Genomic DNA, 18568 nt, shown 5'->3' with positions numbered 1-18568 from the left:
GTTCGCATCCGCATCGGCCACACAATGAATGCAGGCCTTAGAAAGTTGACTTGAATTGGCCTCGGTGAACAATGCGAACAGCATAGTTTGGGGGACATTTAGCAGCTGGCTGCTGGACAAGGATTAGAGGCACCTTAGGGGCTTTGCACACAGTTAAACATTTACAACCAAAAATAAAGCATTTACCTTGTGGGCCTTGTTTCTTATAAACACTGCCAGAGAAAACCATAACACACTAGTTTTATGTTATAATTTAGTTCATCTTTAATTTCAATAGTCATCCAGTTCAATGTTTGTGACTGAAATATCTAAAACTTATTGTACTTTACACAGCCTTTATACCTTTATAAATCATCAGAGCCCGTTGCATTATTTTTAAATGCACATTCTGTCAAGATAATAATTTGCAGCATACTTATAAATCATTATACAACAAACAACAGCAGCACTTTGAAAATTTACACAACATGCTGGTATGAAAAAAGTGGAATTTAAAAGCAAACTAATACTGACAATAACTGCCAAAAAAAAAATTCAGTTCAACTAAAGCTACACTATAAATAATAACATTTTTAATAACATTTCTGCACTCCTAAAACTCAGTAATTCTCTACAGCTAATGTATTGAAGAAGATTATAGGATTAAATACTAAACAGTAGAATAATCCACAGGAACATTAATATTTATCAGTAATTACTTTTTGGTAAAGCAAACTACCCAATATTTTAGACTATTCTTAACTTCTAAAACCATGTGTGTTTTTACAGATTTACAAAATGATTATTCAGGAAACATCTACATTTCACTTCACTAAGCTCATTACAAGAAATGATGAAATAATACTGTTAAGTTGCAAATAAAATAACACCAGTTCCTTCACCTGTACATTTCTCCACTTCAGCCTATAAATATGAAGATGTCTTGAACTCCTCTGGGACGTCGTTGTCCAGTTTACAGATCACCTTGTATATGGCCTTTTTCCAAGAGGGGTCTGAATCTTTGGCTGCAGAAATGGCATTGTAAAACTCATGCAAGGTGATTTCAGCAACCTCCAGGAATCTGTCAGGAACCTGGAAAAGAAGTAAAAAGTAAAAATTTACAAGTGAGGTCATTCTAGTTACAACCTTTTTCTGATATCTTATTAAGAAATAACACTCTGCACTTTGTTAAAAACCAAAACTGTTTGTCAAACATTCAAAGTAATGAAAGGAGCTCATCTTTTTGTTCTCTGCAATTTTAAACCAATACACATGCATTTTGATTAGCTACTCTTGTTTTCTTGGGCTTAACTAACTACTAGTGAAGTGCTATACCAGGAATACAACCAAGCAACAAAGTGTGGTTATGGATCCTGCAGGCAGGAAGCTAAAGTTTAAAATAATTATATTCATGTGAAAGACTTGAGCTCGACATGTGTAGGTATAAACTTATTGATATCTGCGGTTAAGTAAAGGTATGGTATAGTTATAGTTGGGGTCAAAATCTGGTAGTGGCCCTTAAACAAGGATCCATAAAATCATCTCAACAAATGAAGTCTAGATGCAATGGATTTTGGGAGAAACCTCCTCCCTCTGATAGCCCTTGTTTCCCATCCACTGGCCATTTAGCACAACAGTTGTTGGCATAAGTTAGTTTTCTTTCCCCTCATCTCCTGACACAAAAGCATCCCTGGGAAATGAATGTCTTGGTCTCGACGTAAAGAAAACTGTCTCGCCTCTTTCCCACCAAATGGCCTTCTCCCTCGGAATCCACAGCATCTTTCTCAGCATTCTGCATCAGTAGCAATCTCGGCCTCATTGAGGCGTACTGGTCCTCTAATCCTGAGTTGTTTTAAAGGGATTTTGCGGCTTCCTCTTCCCACAGTTTGATAAAGCATCGCTCTAGAGTTTAGCTAATGGCTGTAAAGGTTGACCGGCTGCAGGTGCAGTGTGACACACAACTTGGCACACTAACATACATGACCACAGACATATGGTAGAGCTCTACTTCATCAGGTTAGTGATGAATATGTCCGTTTAAGTGGCAAACTATTTCTTGGCTAGACACAGTATTTCCTTAGATAGCATGTTAGCAAGTACTCAGAAATAGCCCTGCACATAACGCCCCATAAAATGACCAAGGTACACTAACAGGTTAAAAAAACACAAGACACACTGTATCACTTAGCAAGCTTAGAGGTGGTGCTATATAGAATGTATAGATTTTGCTACTGCTGGACAGAGTTTATATAAATAGGCAAAAATCAGATATTGCTTTATGCAAATAATACAAAGTGCATCATGAAAGAGGACGACCGATGACTGACTTACGTGGAAGTCATTGGCTTTATTGTAGTGCATGTTCAGTGCCCGGAACAGCTCTGAGTCCCTGCTAACTGTGAGGTCTGTGATATCACGGATGCCGTCAACAATGGCCTGGCGGGCGTACTTCTCCATCTGGATGTAGTAGAACTCCCTGAAGTTACTGAACCACTTGATCAGCTGAGAGGTGATGCAACGGTTGAACTGGAAATGGAAACGGGGGAAAAAGCAACTTGGCTTCATAAGTTCAAGGGACAGTTCTGTCACTGAAATACAGTGACAAGCATCTGTGCATCTAATGTCTCAGTTTTTAGCAAGACAGTTAATAGCTTGTTGTTAAAGAAGGCGAATAAAAACTGAGGTCATGCTTGAAATGAAATATGTGCTGTCAGAATTCAATATGAGACTCCAATGAGAAATGAAAAAATATTTATATCTCCATGCTCCTCATTTACAAATAAAATGTCTATCTGATGTTTTGGCATTAGAACCTCTACACTGAAAAACAAAAACCCCTGAATTTAGGACCTATAGGGCAAAATTCCACCTAAAGGTCTGTCACAACAATATTTGCTCTGATCTTTTCCCACCAATGTCCAGGGTGAAAAAACATCTGTCAGGCCTCTGTATTTCTAAACTCAGTCTTGATATTAGTCTTGTTATTCTATCTTGTCATCCAGAAAGACAGAAAAAAAAATGCCTAAGGAGCGGGCGGGCATCAGAGACGGCTCTTCTCTCTGGTGTGGTGGGTGAGAAAGAGGCAGCGTTAGGACAGAAGGAAGCTTCCCTCTCATTGACTCAGACTGATAGGATGGAATCAGACACTGGGATTAGGTGGTCTTTTGTTCAGTGCCACTTCCCACCACAGGATTGTAAGCAAGGAGGAGATGTTCGCAGGGCTGCAGCAACAGCATCCTCCCCCCTGACCCCTGGGGGTCAGAGCAAATTGAAAGGCACTGGCCTGCACTGGCTCACAGATCCAGAAGAGGAGATGGAAGAGAAAGTCGAGAGGTGTTCAGAGAAAACTGGAAGGGAGGTGGGACAGAGTGGGAGATGCTGCTACAAACATGAAGGCACAATGAGAATGAGGGGATAAATGGGATGAATAAGAAGCGCTAACAAAAAGATGTAGGTAATGAGACAAGAGAAAACACAAAAAGAGGAGATAGTAGGGGAGGCATGACACAAGACCAAGGCCACAATACACAGGATGTTGTGTTTAGGGCCAGCTTACCACCGCACAAGTCTTTAATACTAACTCTGTGTTGACACTCAATAGCAATGCCTCTCCTACAGAGTCCTTTGTCGCTCCATTTGCTGACTGGAGAGGCTTTTTTAAAGAGAGAATGCCCCTGTATTTCTCTTTGCCCCCAGGACATACTAGCAGCTCAGTGGCTTTGTTATTTAAACCCTCAGTGTTTTTGTTTCTCTCCTCCAACACACTGCTGATTTTTCTGTCCCAGACACACACCGACAAGTAGACAGCGGGGAGTTAAACACAGGACAAACAATTCTGCAGGTTGTTTGACACATTAAATAAAACTGAACTTTTTTAAAAAAATGTGTATTACCTTGACATCAGGAAAGAAGGTTTTCAGCACATTGGAGCTGGGGTAGCGGGTGTAAAAGAACATGAGCTTTGCCTTCTTCAGATGACTTGGGGTGAGACCCTCCTGGATGTTCACATCCACATTAAGGCAGAAAAACTTGACAATTAAATATAACACACAGCATACAGTTTTGTGCAAAGTGATAGCAGATCAGAGTATTATGTTCAGCTAAATTGAATTTCACTAAAGAACAGCTCGGCATTAACCAGGGAGTCAATAATGACCCTAACATGTGCTTATTGGCAAAACAGAATTAGGAATTAGATTAGGGATTTTTAATTAGAGAGCAAAGCACTTCATGTCTGGCAGTTAAGACAGCTTGTTTTGAAATGTTTGGAAAAAGAAGCTGATCTTCTAATATAATTGAGTTGATTTAAAGATGCCATATGTTACAATATATTGTTTTACTAAAAGAAAAAATGCAAAAATGGAAAATCTGATTAAATGTTACAAAAAGTAAAAGTTACAGATTCTATATATTTATTTTTTTGGTTATGTAGTACACAATTTAAATGGTGTAAATGTTATTATAAAATGCTCAGGAGCATTTCCTCTGTAGTCATAATATTTCCTTATCAGGCCATCACACCATACATTTATTAAGGAACCCTACTTTTGAAAAAAGCAAGTTTGGACAAAAAATGTATGTAGTAATGTTCAGGGAGAAGCAGAGCTGTTTGCGCTGTAAAGATAAATTAACCCTCCTGTTATGTTCGTGGGTCAATTTGACCCACAACATAACAGGAGGGTTAAGTGCATAAAGGCACCACATTATATTCCTTTCCAGTGCCTTGTGACAACAGGGTTTAGGAAACAAAGCTCTTCTGTGATGATTTTAAGATCCTTTTAAAGGATCATTTTTTATGAGTGATAATAAATTACTTTAATTTACTTACATTTAAAAAATGATGAAATGTATATATTATTCTAATCATATCACAACATTTAAAAAAAAGTTATTTAACTTTCTGACCACCGGCTTTTTCCCTGAACAGAACAACTTGTCTCAGTAATTTTCTTTGAGCTCCTATGAGCCAAAAACACTGTTATCTTGCACTCTATTTCAATCATGTACAGTCTGACAAAGGTATCCAACAACAAATGCTCAAGACAAGAGCTCAAGTGTTATGGTTGGGAGGCACTTGTGCTTTTCACCAGCACTCAGATGTGACCTTTTAGATGCACCCCTATCACTCTGATGATGGAGAAATAGGTCCTGCATCTTTTCAAGTCTGAAAAAACGCCACTTCCTGAAACAGAAACCAGTGCTTTCTCTGCCTTTGAAAAATTGGCTTTTGTTCCTGGCAATTCTTATCAAAGCCTTGTATTCCTTTTTATTTGTCTTTTTCTAGACTTAAAGTCATTACCCGGCTCAGATTAAAGAAGATGCTGTAATTTTCTATGGGGTTAGCAAGATCAAAGAAAAAAAATTCTCCTTGAAGTTTGTTACTGGAACTGCCCATGCAGCTATGAACCTCAACCAGCCATTGTTCAAATGGAAAAGCTGAAATACAGGGCATTTCTATAAAATTAGGTAAATACTGTACAGTGTATATAAGATATTATCAAATATGTCTTGTTGTAATCAAAATACTTCAGAATTGTGACATTTTGATATGACACCTTTAAAAATAAAGTGCACTATTCAGTATTAATTGTTTTATATTTATATGGTTTATGTCGCCCGTGACCCCGTTTGGGACTAAGCGGCATAGAAAATGGATGGATGGATGGATAGTTTATGTCAGTGAAGTAACAAGATCATTCTTAATTTCAACCACAACAATGCTGTGCAGTTCATTTTTGAACAAAGAAAAATGCAAAAGGCAACATCACTTCAGCTCAGACTATGCCATTTCAGTTAAAGGATATATTAAGAGACATGTAGGGGTTTCGTTCAGCCATGCTCTGCAGTTCACCACACTCGATCTTGACGTGAGGAAGACACAGGTTGTCGACCATCACTGCCCCCAGGGAAGAGGGACAAGGGTGGTGGCTGAGGTGGCTGGATGTCACCTTGGACCTCATAGCAATGGTATCCCAGGGCAGGTCCACTGAGTCTGGGGAGGTCCTGTCCAGTGATGGGGGCATGCAAGGCAAACCTCCAAAGCTGGAATGGGGTCCATACTTGAGAAGGTGCTCGAGGATCTGGCTGTCATGCAGAGGGGTGCTGTAATTGAACTGAAATGATGTCTGGTGCACAGGATAGGGCCGTGTCACTGTTGGGGTGACTGAGCTCAGGGGTGTCACTGCTGGCTTGCGGACCACCAGTGATAATGCTTCTGTCTGGTCCTGTGGGCTTTGGGCCTCAGAGTTTTCATAGTACTCCAGAGACCGGGGTTTCACTGCAGCCTCCTCGGCCTGGGGCTGTTCCTGTGTGGAGCTGGCCAGTTTGCTCCTACTGTCTGCACTCATGCTTAGCTGCATTTCTGGAGATGAGGACATATGTGACTGAGAGGAGAGGTCCAGCCCTGCGGAAGACACCTTCTTGAACACCCTGTCCACACACTCACTAACAGCCTTGGAGAGCTCCTGCTTAAGGGTTTCCTGTAGACTCTGACTTTCTCTCTGGTGTACCACACAGCTTACTACTTTCCTTTGGTCCTTATACTCTGTACTCATCCTGCTATTCTTCTTTCTAAAATCATCTTGAGAGTGTACGTATTGCACCTCAGTGCTTTCACCCGGGATGTCATGCTCAGCAGCAACCTCTATCTCATCTCTGTCTTCCTGGTTGTAAACTTGAAGGAACTTTTCCTGGAGCTGATGCAGGAGCCTTTGCATGCTGTGGAGCTGCTCTTTCAGCTTGTGACACTCCTCGTGCTTGGTGTTGCAGTTTTCACTATTGCAGCATCCAGGTGTTTTGCCCAGCAGCCCCCCAGCACTGTGATCCTGATACTGAGGCAGCCTCTGCTTACGTTTGTTCTCCCTGAATGCTTCTCTGGCCTCCCTCGTGTCTCTGGTATCTGTGTCACTGTGTCCATGCTGCCTGCTGTTGGGAGAACCCACCATGACCCTGATGATGTTCTCCACTCTAGCCCTCTTGGCTTGCAAGTGGTCAGTCACGTGATGCTCCCCCTCTGCGCTGGCTCCTGTAGAAGCATGACTGTTGGGGGATTGAGCTTCCACCATGCTGTCTTTTGAGGAGACACTGCTCTGGTCCTCCTGGCTGGAGTCAGCGGGGGTGGAGCTGGAAAGGTAGAAATGGCTTTCATCTAGTGCCCTCTTGTTGTGGATGGTCTTGCGGAGGAGCTGAGAGATGATGGATCCGCTGGAGTATGAGGGCAGAGGTTCCTCATACATGGCTCTGTGGAAACAAGGCAACATGATGTCAGGTTTGTCGTCCCCAAGGCAGCCTTCACTGGAGTTATGCATGTTCTGGTTAGAAAGACTGAGGTTCATGCTGACTGGGAAAACTGGTTAGGAGGTTATTTGGAATGCAGCAATCTGAAAAGACACAAACAATGAACACAGTTAAAATAATAAGTGATGAAAGAGACCCATTTTAAGAATAAGATAACAACATGTAGCCTTAAATCCCTTTACTGTTTTTAAATGTAATTTTCTATATTGCTTATAATGGAGTTTTTGTGTGTGTTAATTTAACTCCGATTTCTGGTTACATTATAGAGTACTCCAAACCAGTTTTGGCCAGTATCAATACTGTAACAGTAGCTACTATCTTGTATTCCAAAAGCCCTCAATCCAAGATGGCTGATGAAACCTCTGTGAAAACCTTCTGATCAAAAAGATCAAGACAGGTAGAAAAAAATATTAGTATGAACAGGAAACTGTGATTAACATCTCTGTGTTTTGTAAACCTAAATTTAGAGTGAAATGTAGTGTTTATACCCCCCAAAAACTACTGTCCATGAATGTGGACACCATGCAACAGAGGACTTAAATTACATTACAAGTCTTGTTTGTGTAACCTGATATTATATCTATCGCATTTAATCAAAGATTATTTAAATTAATTAATATTATGATAACCAGAAAAACCAATATATTATCAATAGTAATCCTACAAAATAACAGTACTGCAGCGATTCCAACTTTACACATGCATACAACTGTGAATATTACTTTGGGTTTTTCATCTCTGTTGTTCCTAAAGCATGTTTTGTTGTTTCTTAATTTTAATTTTACATAAAAAAACATAACCCAAAATAGATATGATTTTCCTTATTGCCAGCTGTGGTTTTACACCCCATTTTACTCCTTTGTTGCATGGTGTCCACATACGTGAGCAGTTCAATAACTTTAAATAAAACAAAATTTTGTAAAAACTAAAATGGATTTAAATTTTAGTGCACTTTTGAATATTAAAAACATTCTTTAGAAACTCTTGATCACTTTTCCTATAATTCATGCATGTAATGTCTACATATCAGAGAAAAAGTATATTGTGTTAATCTAATACAGTAATATTTGGACACACATTGTAGTTCACCGCTATTTTTTTGTTTTATAGAATAATACGAAGGACATCAAAAGTATGAAATAACCCATGGAAGTAGCTACCAAAGCAAGAATGTGTTTAACACAGCAAAACATTTTTCATATTCATGATTTCTGGAAGTAGCCACTGTTTGCCTTGATTACAGCTTTGTACATTTTTGGTTTTCTTTCAACCAGCTTCTTGAGGTAGATGCCTGGACTGTTTGAAATTAACACTTGCAACTTGCCTTCTAAATGTGTTTAAGACCAGCACTAGCCAAACTGGTTCTCATCTCATCTCACCATCAACTGTTTGGAGGAGACGGCGTGAATCAAGCTGTAATAATCCAATTTCTGCAAAGAAAACTCTACTGAAGGAGATCAGTAGGAATAAACTCAAGAAACTCAAGGAATGGACAATAAACCGAATTTGTACTTTGGTCTGATGAGTCCAAATTTGAGCTTTTGGGTCCCATGTCTTTTTGAGACACGGAGAAAGTAAACAGATGTAATCTGAATGTGTGGTTCACACCACTAAAGCATAGAGGAGGAGTGATGCTGTGGGGGTTGACTGATGACAGTCCCCAAACTCAGCCACTATCAACATGGTCACCACAATATTTTGCAGCAGCACACCATCCCCATCCGGTTTGTGCTTAGTGGGGCCATCACTTGTTTTTCAACAGCACAAGGACCCAAAACAAACCTCCAGGCTATGGAGGTTTGACTTAATAGAAGAGTGATGGAGGGCTGCATCAAATGACCTGGCCTCCACAATCACAAGACCTAAACCCAAGCAAAATGGTTTGGGATGAGTTGGACCGCAGAGTGAAGGAAAAGCAGCCAACAACTGCTCAGCATATGTGGGAACTCGAAGTCCTTCAAGGCTGCAAAAGCTGGTTGAGAGAAAGCCAAAAACAAGCAAAGGTGGCTACTCTGAAGAATCTAAAATTTAAAACATGTTTTACATTTATACTTCTTGTTTTTAAAATACTGTTTTATATAGATAGCATTGTTGCGGAGGTTCCCTTAAAATGTACAGTAGGTTGCTTTTCTTCTACACTGTCTGTTTTTTCTGCTACAGTATAGGATGAAACACTGAAAAGGTTTGAATTCCTTTGTTAATTTCCTTTTTGCAAAGAATGCTGGAGCGGGTGTAAGAACACAGTATTTTCCAGCACTGTCACTGTATAGGTAGAATTTGTTGTTTTAAGTAATCAACAAAAGTTGGAACACCTGTGGGAACTGCATCCATTTTCAAGGCTTAATTTACTTGCACAGCTTCAGAAAATTTGTAAGTAAATATATTTAACCTATTACTTGAAAAGGCATGTTTTAAAATAAATTTACACACATTTTTAGTCTTTGGTTAATTTTTGTTTGGTTGTTTGGTGAACTTCAGGCAGTTTTAGCTTTAGCTTTTATCCTTTCATCTTGAGTTTGCAACAATGGTTAACACAAGAGATAAAAAGAAGAACCGAATATGCCCCTGAAGACACAGTCCACGCATAAGTAACGTTCTGTGCATCTATTATTTACAAGAGAAAATATGTATAATGAAAAGCTTTTTGTTTTTTAGGATGAGCTTCACTAGTAAAAATAGAAAGCTCAGTTCTGTGGTCACTGGCTTCATTCCCTTTGAGTGCCATTTTATGAAATTCTTTTGTGATATAACACAAAACAAATTAATTTCAAAAACCAGGTGTACATACAAGTGGAGTGGACTCTACATTATATTTCTATGCAATAAATTCTATATCAGAAATGTGCTAAGTTTTAGAAGTCACTTATGTTGTTACTTTAACAAGCTATAAATGAGACTTTGGGAAAAAGCTCAAACTTCTATAAGAGCATAAACAAAGCAACGTTTGGCATAATTTAAATCTCCTATAATTTGTAGACAGTGAGTTATTTTGTTTTCTTTATTCTTTACACTGTCTATATTTTTTGCAATATAACATTGCAATATAACATGTACAACTACTGCTTTGAGGATAAATGATGCATTAGCTGATGCTCACTTTCCGAAGAACAACATATTTACATCTGAAATTAAAAAAAAAACGATTTCTACAAATTTTTGATTGGAACTATATCAAATGAAGTACAGCTTTATGTCTACTTTTAACCTAAAAAAAGTTATACATAATTCTAATTTTTGAGTTACAATACCTGAAACAGTCAAACACTTAACTCCATTCATAACTCGCCTAAAGTGAATATAGTTATTAGCTGTAAAAGCATCTGTGAAAGTGTCAAAAACACCCACGAGCGTAGATCTCTCTCATTAAAAACCACTAGACTGAAAGTGATGAGTCTGAAACGCAATGGTCTGCAGACGTGCACCTTGACATACTTCTGCAGGGCTGCAGTTTAACCACATTCCACACATAGTGAGCGGCAGTGATGGGACCTTACCTGTTGCGCTGATACGTGCTGTCGAGCCGATGGCCTGCGCTGACTGTGAGGTGAACAGTGGGAGTGCAGGGGAGTGGATGCATCAAACGGAGCTGGGGCGTGGCCATGTGCAAGCGATGCTCATCATCCACATAGGCTATATTGTCCAAAGAAAGTATTTGTTAGGTGAGCAATTAGTTACTGGTTGGGTATCAAAGGTGATGGACCTGAAGCTCATTCAGTGCTTTGGGCAATTTGGAAATATTCATCAATGTTCATAGCTCTATAATTCTGTGCTAATATAACTGGGAAGGAACAACATGGTCAGCACATTGTACTTCATGTAAGACCTGTATGTAGCCAGTCTACTGATATTCTTCAGCCCTTCAGTAACTTTATTTGTTTCCGAAGGGCAGGTTCCCCAGCAGAGAAACAGACGCAGAACACCTAAACACAAAGAAGAAAGGACTAAAAAACAACTTTATCACTCGAACTTTACAATAAGGTAGGCCTAAATTACAAATATAATCATAACGTAAAAAATAGGTGACTGACTGCTTTATAGGCTACAGCATCTTTGTTGTTAGATTAAGCCTACCAACCCAAAGATGGGTAGGTAGGCTTAATCTAATTTGTCATTTGTTAAAGTTTTTTTTAACTTATTATTATTACGTTATTTTATTATTTTTTTATATTTATGTTTTTACAATGCTGTGTGCTCTGTGCGATAATATGATATGATATGATATGATATGATATGATATGATATTACCTGTACGCTATCTGTAAAAGATGGTTGAAGCCATATTTACTATATTTACAATTTATTTGTAGATTGTTACATTACTCAGTAGCCCGTAGACGCAAGGGGACAGAAGGGACCACAGAAGTTATTTCCCCCCAAATTCGGAGCACTTGGTTTGTCCCACACGAGTTCCTTGGTTTTTGCGCATGTCTAGTTTGCTGGTGTGACCGAAGTTGCTCTTCCGTTGACAGGGTGCTGTCACACGGACACCATGCTATCCCATTCCCGGTGTCTCACTAGAAATTTTGGCCGTTCCCTCTCTGCTATCCGCCAGGTAGGCGACATGCCATAAAACGATGTCACTACCACTCGCAACAGGACTTGTCGCTGTCTCTGGTTGCGGGTGGAGTCGTAGCTTCTGTCAGTTCATTTCTGTTAGTGCTAGCATTAGCATTAGCCGGCTGGCTGCTGCAGGCCACGGACAGGCCGTAACATTGTAAACCAAGGACAGTATGACACTTTTCCCTCATAGTTCAAACAATGTCCTCTGCTTTGGGTTGGTCTCTTGTTTTGACGCGAATGTTTTAGGTGTTTGACCTAAGCAAAAAGTACCAGTCCATGTTTATGTAAAGTTAAGGGCAACTTATCCAATAATGTTTAATTATGCAGTTAGCTTGAACATGCAGTACCATTAGGCATGCTAATGCACGGGTAGGTTAGCTGCCTGCTTTTAGTAGTCTTGTGAGGTCATATTATGGTTTATGAGCAAACTACAAAGTGGAAGTATTTAGATTGGTTGCATGAAAACCAAAGTCAAATATCATTAAAGCTCTGGTTGTAAATTTTCGGCAAGACTATGTAATGATACAAGGAATTATGTAGCAGTAAGCAATAACTTGTAAACATAGCAAAAATACTTTTCACATTGATATGAAAAATGAAACTAGCTACTATTTTTCTTGATAACAGCTTTGCACATTATTGTCAATAGCTTAACCAGCTTTGTGAGGTGGTCACTTGGAATGGTTTTAATTTAACAAGTTGGCCTTTTTAAAAGTTGTCAGGGGGAGTTTCTTGCTTCCTTAATATGTTTGAGATTGCCAGCTCTGTTAGTGCCATAGTAGATATACAGCAAATAGCCCATATTTGACTACTGTAGTAATGCATGTTATGACAACAACCTTTCAAATAATTAAGGGGAAATGACAGTCCATTCTTACTTTAAGACATGAAGATTAGTCAGTCTGGAAAATTTCAGTTCTGTTACAAAAACCATCCCCTGCTAAGAAGAAATTGGCTCTTATGAGGACTGTCCCAGTAAAGGAAGACCAAGGGTTACCTCTGCGATGTAGGATAGATTCATACCAGCCTCAGAAATTGCCAGTTAATACCATCCCAGATTAGAGCTGACATCAGTTAATGTTTTTAACAGGACAAAGACTCAAAACACACCTCCAGGCTAAGTAAGGGCTATTTGACCAAGAAAAAGAACAATGCAATATAAGTGAAGGTAAAGCAGCCAACAAGTGCTCAACATATGTGAAAACTCCTTTAAGACTGCTGGAAAAGTGTTCCATGTGACTATGAGGCCAGTTGAGAGAAAGCCAAGACCATGCCAGGTTGACTGCTTTGAAGAAACTAAAATGAAAACATATTTTGCATGTATTTTCTTCTTACATAATTCCATATGTTATTTCATAGTGTGTATTTCTTATATAAAAGAGAAACGCGCAATAAATAAAATCTTTTATGCATTTGCTGGTTCAGTTCACATGCAAAACCGCACATGCTACTTGCCAGATCATTTTAATTATGTCAAAGGTTTCTCTTTAGTGCATAGAGGTGACCTTTGACTGTCAGCACTGGTTTCTCTTCCTGTTGCTGACTCCTTTGGCATTTGTGTGCAGTCTGAACTGCACAACACTCTCAGCGTTGTTTAATTTTATATCAATATTAGCCAACTTGTTGGTGCATATTTTTCTGACATGTTGGAAGAGCCCCCTCCAGCAAAGCTTCACTTTTGAAAAGTTGGAGACAATTTGTAATGCTTCACTGTATCTTTTCACAGGGGAATAATGTGTTAGCTCGTCGGGCCACGGCAGGTATACATGTTTATTGTTAAAGCATGGAGTCTTAAACACCAGTCTTTGCTTTTGGATAATCCTGCTGCAAGACATCATTTACATGCTTCTCTTGTCAATTCTCCAACAGTTCTATCAGCTAGCCATTCTATCACACTCAACAACAATTTGTAAGTATACACACACGAAAAACACTACAGACTGTTTTAGAGACAGTGAACCTTGCAGTTAGAATTTAAGCACACCTTACAGTTATAGTTACAGTTAGGGGCGGCTGTGGCTCAGGAGGTAGAGCAGGTCGCTTCCTAACCGGAGGATTAGCGGTTCGATTCCCGGCTTGTCCAGTCAACATGTCGAGGTGTCCTTGAGCAAGACACTGAACCCCCAGTTGCTCCCGGTGATGTCACCGGTGTGTGAATGCGTGAGTGCTTGGGAGTGCGAATGGGTGAATGGCCCAATAATGTGAAAGCGCTTTGAGTGTGCTGTAAAAGCATAGAAAGGCGCTATACAAGTATAAGACCATTTACCATAGACCTAATGAATACGTTTGCTTTAATAGACCATCTTCAGCCCCTCAGGTGTCACCTTAGCTGACATAGTCATAGCCCTTTTACTTTTCAGCTCATTTTTACCTTTGCCAAGGAGGTTATGATTTTGGTTGTGTGTGTGTGTTGGTTAGCACAATTATGGATAAACAGCTGGATGGACCATCAGCATACTTGCCAGAAAAGGTCAAAGGTCAAGGTCACAAAAAATGTCAAAGTTCTTATCTTTAACGTAGGACAAAATAAAAAAAATCATGTTATGGTTAAATGTTAGGGCGGCGATGTCTGTTACCAAACCAAACTTCATCCAGATCTGATCTGGATTCTGGATTTGATGGCCATTTAGGGTTAACATTGCAAACCACATTAAACACATTTTCTGCCATAACTTGGTTTATAATGAAGGTAGAACCCTGAAATGTTTATGTAAGATGCAGAGTATAATTGCTTATCACAGCCTAAAAGATGATCCAGATCCAATCCTTATCGAGGATTTTTCTGACCCATTTTGTGGTGTTCTGAATCTCGTTTTTCACAGGGGACCCATTTGCATGAGCCAATGTTGTGCTCTGGCGGAGGTGCATGCGCTCTCTGAGTGTTCTTGATATTTTTTTGTGGTTTTCAGAAAATCTGATCCGTGGCCCAGTGTCTTCCAAATTCAGTACTTCAGGACATCTGTAGCCTACAGTATGTTTTAACCTGCATGCCTTTCATTTATACACTTATCTGACCATAAAAAGCAACTGCTGAGGCGTGGAGTGAAGAAATGCATTTCCTTTGACTCTCTGTCCTCCAGGAAATGAAGTTGTCACAGTCAAGACCCCAGCTTTTGCAGAATCTGTCACAGAGGGAGATGTAAGGTGGGATAAAGGTAACTGCATGTTTTTCTTTAATAAACATGCATTAGTTGCTTCTGATGCAGGAGCCGTCCCTGGTAGGCTAGTGGTTAAGATGCAGCGCGCTCGCCGCTGCGGCCCGGGTTCGAATCAGGGTTGCATCAGGAAGGGCATCCGGCGTAAAACACGTGCCAAATGTCAACATGCGAGTCGCCAGTGTGACGATTCGCTGTGGCGACCCCTAAACGGGAAAAGCCGAAAGTGACTTTCTTTCTTAGTTGCACAAATCACAGCTGAAGTAAAGCAGAAGGTAGTTGTTTTGTGTTCAGATGCTGAAACAAAGTTTTTTTTCTTTACAGCTGTTGGAGACACAGTCTCGGAGGATGAGGTGGTGTGCGAAATTGAAACCGATAAGGTAAAACTAAGTAAATTCCCTTTAAAAAATGATAGTGTTTGTGACTGCTGGTTGCTTTGCATACAGAAGTGAAAGCCTTTAAAATACAGTATGTTGCTCAGCATGAATGACAGTGGCTGTTTATCATAAATAACGTTTGCCTCCACATCAGCATGCAGTGACAGTTTCCTTCAAATATTTTTCAATAATTTAGTAAAACTGTAACAAAAACATTGAACTTGTGTGTTTACACTTCAGCAAACTTAAATAAAATGCATGCGTTCGGTAGTTTGACACCAGCCAAATCACAAAAGAATATGATATATAGAAAATATCCTGGGACTTTTTTTTTACACTTCTGTTTCAAGCTCGAGATTGATTTTTATTTCTTTTCCCCCCCTGCTCTTAGACATCGGTGCAGGTTCCTTCTCCTGCTGCTGGAGTGATTGAGGAGCTTTTGGTCCCTGATGGAGGGAAGGTTGAGGGAGGAACACCCCTCTTCAAGCTTAGAAAAGGAGGTGTGTGGTACTGGATTTTTACAGAAAACACAACATAATATTGTAGGGCTATGTACAGTACAAATATCAATTTTCTGATTAATTGCAATTCTTTGAACCTTTCAGTTATTGATGCCTGAAAATCCAAGATTGATCTTTGTATTTGCTTCTTTTCTTAGCAAAAATGTACAACTGTGTTAATGTTACATGTATACAGAGGTTACTTGTTTTAAGTGGTTCCGTTTGGACTGCTTGGTGTGTAAATGTTTTCTTTGTGCAAAACAAGTTGTTACAATGTGCGCAGAAAGGTTATTATAAGTTAATGTAGATGATAGCTGGCGATATTAGTCCTATTGAGCCACAACAGTCTGTAAACATGCCACAATTTATGAACTGTGGTGACTCAGGTTGGTTAGCTGGATCATAGCACACCTAGAGATCCCACTGATGGAAAAGGACAGAAAATGACTGCACACTGATCTGAGCCCTTGGTTTGCTTTGCTGAAGAGAGACCTCTAAATCTGCATGGCACCCAGCTACTGTCATGTAACATGGGACTTGTGCTTGAATCTGCAAAAGAGTTTCGTACTTGATGATTGACAAGTTTGAAATTTTGCTGTGATGAACCTGTTTTTAAAGTTGCTGTCATAGTGAGTGAATATATGTAGATGTCTGAGTTAGGTAATGTAATCAAGGTTTGTACTGGTGTCTGTGTTCTTCCTCTGAATGCTCTAATGGAAAGGATGGAATCAGGCAAGCGGTTGCAGTGCTTAGATCAGAACATTGATCTGGATATTCATAGTTTGTCTCATCATAAGGGTCTTGGTGTTAGACATATAAATCTATGCAGCCTACAATCAATGTTGGACTGTGTGATACACAGAAAACAAATGCTGGTATTCTTGTGCTTTCAGGGGCTTGGCTAACTGATAAAATAGATAAGGATGCAGAATTCAGTGTATTTCGCTGTGACAGGTCTACTGGAGGGGGAGCTGTAGCAACTTTTGTGAAAAAATGCTTTCATAATACTCTTGTTAGTTCTGTGTCTAGAGCAAAATCTTTTGAATTTCTAGCTAGAAATCTCTCTTTTGGAAAAGTGATAATTGTGATAGGCTGCTGGTTATTGGAATTTATCAGCCCCTTACTGCAAAATTTGATTCTCTTACAGGTATCTTTCAGTTGCTCTCTAGTCACAACATCTGAAATTTTGCCTCTGGGTGATCTATACTTTGATTGGTTGACCTCTGCATCTGAAGAATTTAAGAATATTTGTAATGAGTTTAACCTCTCTCAATTAATTTCTTAAATTATGAAAACACTTTTAAACCTGTATTGTTCTGTTCACCTCTGTGTCTTTAGCAGGTGCTCTAAAAGCTGCAGAAGCTCCAAAAACCGAGGCTCCGGCTGCTGCGGCCCCTCCACCGCCTTCTGCTGCTCCACCTCCCCCTCCCTCTCCTCCACCCTCAGCTGTGGGCCCCATTCCCACCACTATGCCCCCAGTGCCACCTGTGCCAGCACATGCTATGGACACCAAACCAGGTTAGTTGTCATCAGACAGACGGTCTTTGTCATGTGAGAACTGTGTTGCTTGACATTTGTGCCCTTGACCTCCAGCTCACATATTTAATCACTGTTACGCTTTCTGTAGGCGGAGGCCTTTACTAGTTCCACTAAACTGATGTCTAGAGATACTAATTGTTTCTTTGACTTTTCCATAGTTTCAGCCATCAAGCCCACTGCTGCTCCAGTTACAACAGGGGCCCAAGTAGAGGGAGGTGCTAAAGCAGCCAGAACAGAGAGCAGGGTAAAGTGCAAAAATCACCACAGTATCTCAACATAAATGGGGGTGTCTTTTATGTTTTTGAATGGTCTAGACTAGAGTTGGGAACAGTTTATTGAGACTGATATTTCTAACAGTTCTGTTTTTGTAATTTAGGTTAAGATGAACCGCATGAGACTGAGAATTGCCCAGAGACTGAAGGAAGCGCAAAACACCTGCGCTATGTTGACTACATTTAATGAGGTCGACATGAGGTAGGAAATTTAAAATTGGTTAACCTACATTATTAAGCCCTCGGTGCTATTTTGGATAATAAATGCAAAAGGTGCTCTGCTGCTTTAACACCTCAATGAAAGCCACTAAGTGTAGCGGTCCAATTCTGTTCAAATGTTGTGTATATTCTTAGCCATTACCAGGGCAGTATGTATACAGTATGCATAATGTATGTGCAGTACCAGTTAAAGCAAAGATGCACTGATTGATCGGCTGGAGACTGGAATTGGTCGTTTTCTGCATGACTGGCTGTCACTGGCCAATCAGTCTGAGATTTCTGATTCTTTGCTGGTCACATTTACAGATATGACGGTTCACGTTGCATACACAGTGGCACAGACAGTAACGTCACAGCCGCACGCATGAAATGTTGTTGCCGTTCAAGGTCTTTACTGTGAGCGAAGAAGATACAAAGCTTGAAATTTGTAATGCATGCAAGGCCAAAATAAGCTGGGGAGGAACAACTACGAAAACATTTGGAACAATAAGCCTTTAAGTGTTTGCATACACTTTGCATCTTGTGTACCTTGCACGAGACACACTCTGGTGTCTATACCTGGCACGTGTTCAGTTACGCATTGGTAGCTCGTGGTGTACAAAAAGCACACAGAGGAGCCCTCAGAAATATGTTGGAGAAGGTATAACTAGTTCCAAATCTCCCACAGTTAC

The 18568-nt window shown here is 39.9% G+C and overlaps 2 protein-coding genes across 5 annotated transcripts in view; one reads left to right on the top strand and one right to left on the bottom strand.

Annotated features, from left to right (window-relative positions):
- Positions 1 to 262: 262 nt before the first annotated feature.
- Positions 263 to 10914, bottom strand: prox2 (prospero homeobox 2). 3 transcript variants are annotated; one of them, XM_020590817.1, is made up of 6 exons: positions 10770 to 10828; positions 7320 to 7358; positions 5784 to 7218; positions 3873 to 3980; positions 2311 to 2505; positions 263 to 1071 (listed from the first exon to the last, which is right to left on the bottom strand). In XM_020590817.1, the coding sequence occupies exons 3-6, from the start codon at positions 7212 to 7214 to the stop codon at positions 904 to 906; spliced, it is 1902 nt and encodes a 633-aa protein (XP_020446473.1). In that variant the 5' UTR covers positions 7215 to 7218; positions 7320 to 7358; positions 10770 to 10828; the 3' UTR covers positions 263 to 903. The 3 variants fall into 3 exon arrangements, with proteins under 3 accessions (XP_020446473.1, XP_020446471.1, XP_020446472.1); XM_020590815.1 differs by lacking the exon at positions 7320 to 7358 and having other exon boundaries at positions 10770 to 10914; XM_020590816.1 differs by having other exon boundaries at positions 5784 to 7358; positions 10770 to 10846.
- A 745-nt stretch (positions 10915 to 11659) lies between these two features.
- dlst (dihydrolipoamide S-succinyltransferase) overlaps positions 11660 to 18568 on the top strand; it is an 11341-nt gene continuing 4432 nt past the window's right edge. Inside the window, exons 1-10 of one of the 2 annotated variants that reach the window (XM_020590819.1) lie at positions 11660 to 11827; positions 13562 to 13595; positions 13705 to 13744; positions 14745 to 14806; positions 14916 to 14990; positions 15315 to 15370; positions 15759 to 15867; positions 17209 to 17385; positions 17565 to 17650; positions 17783 to 17880. In XM_020590819.1, the coding sequence (XP_020446475.1) occupies positions 11765 to 11827; positions 13562 to 13595; positions 13705 to 13744; positions 14745 to 14806; positions 14916 to 14990; positions 15315 to 15370; positions 15759 to 15867; positions 17209 to 17385; positions 17565 to 17650; positions 17783 to 17880 (800 nt within the window). In that variant the 5' untranslated portion in view covers positions 11660 to 11764. Of the gene's footprint in view, positions 11828 to 13561; positions 13596 to 13704; positions 13745 to 14744; positions 14807 to 14915; positions 14991 to 15314; positions 15371 to 15758; positions 15868 to 17205; positions 17386 to 17564; positions 17651 to 17782; positions 17881 to 18568 lie in introns of both variants that reach the window. The other variant, XM_020590818.1, reaches the window with a different exon arrangement.

This window comes from Monopterus albus, unplaced genomic scaffold (genome assembly GCF_001952655.1).
Source record: "Monopterus albus unplaced genomic scaffold, M_albus_1.0 scaffold13.1, whole genome shotgun sequence".
NCBI lineage: Eukaryota > Metazoa > Chordata > Actinopteri > Synbranchiformes > Synbranchidae > Monopterus > Monopterus albus.
This window is presented reverse-complemented; position numbering and strand designations above follow the sequence as displayed.

Excerpts from the sequence above, each read along its gene's own strand:
- prox2 (XM_020590815.1), bottom strand. The coding sequence starts at position 10,876 with ATGGCCACGCCCCAGCTCCGTTTGATGCATCCACTCCCCTGCACTCCC. Across the intron at positions 3,981-5,783 it reads ACCCCTACATGTCTCTTAAT|ATCCAGGAGGGTCTCACCCC; the intron begins ATATCCTTTAAC and ends GTGGATGTGAAC. Across the intron at positions 2,506-3,872 it reads CCTTCTTTCCTGATGTCAAG|TTCAACCGTTGCATCACCTC; the intron begins GTAATACACATT and ends TTCCATTTCCAG.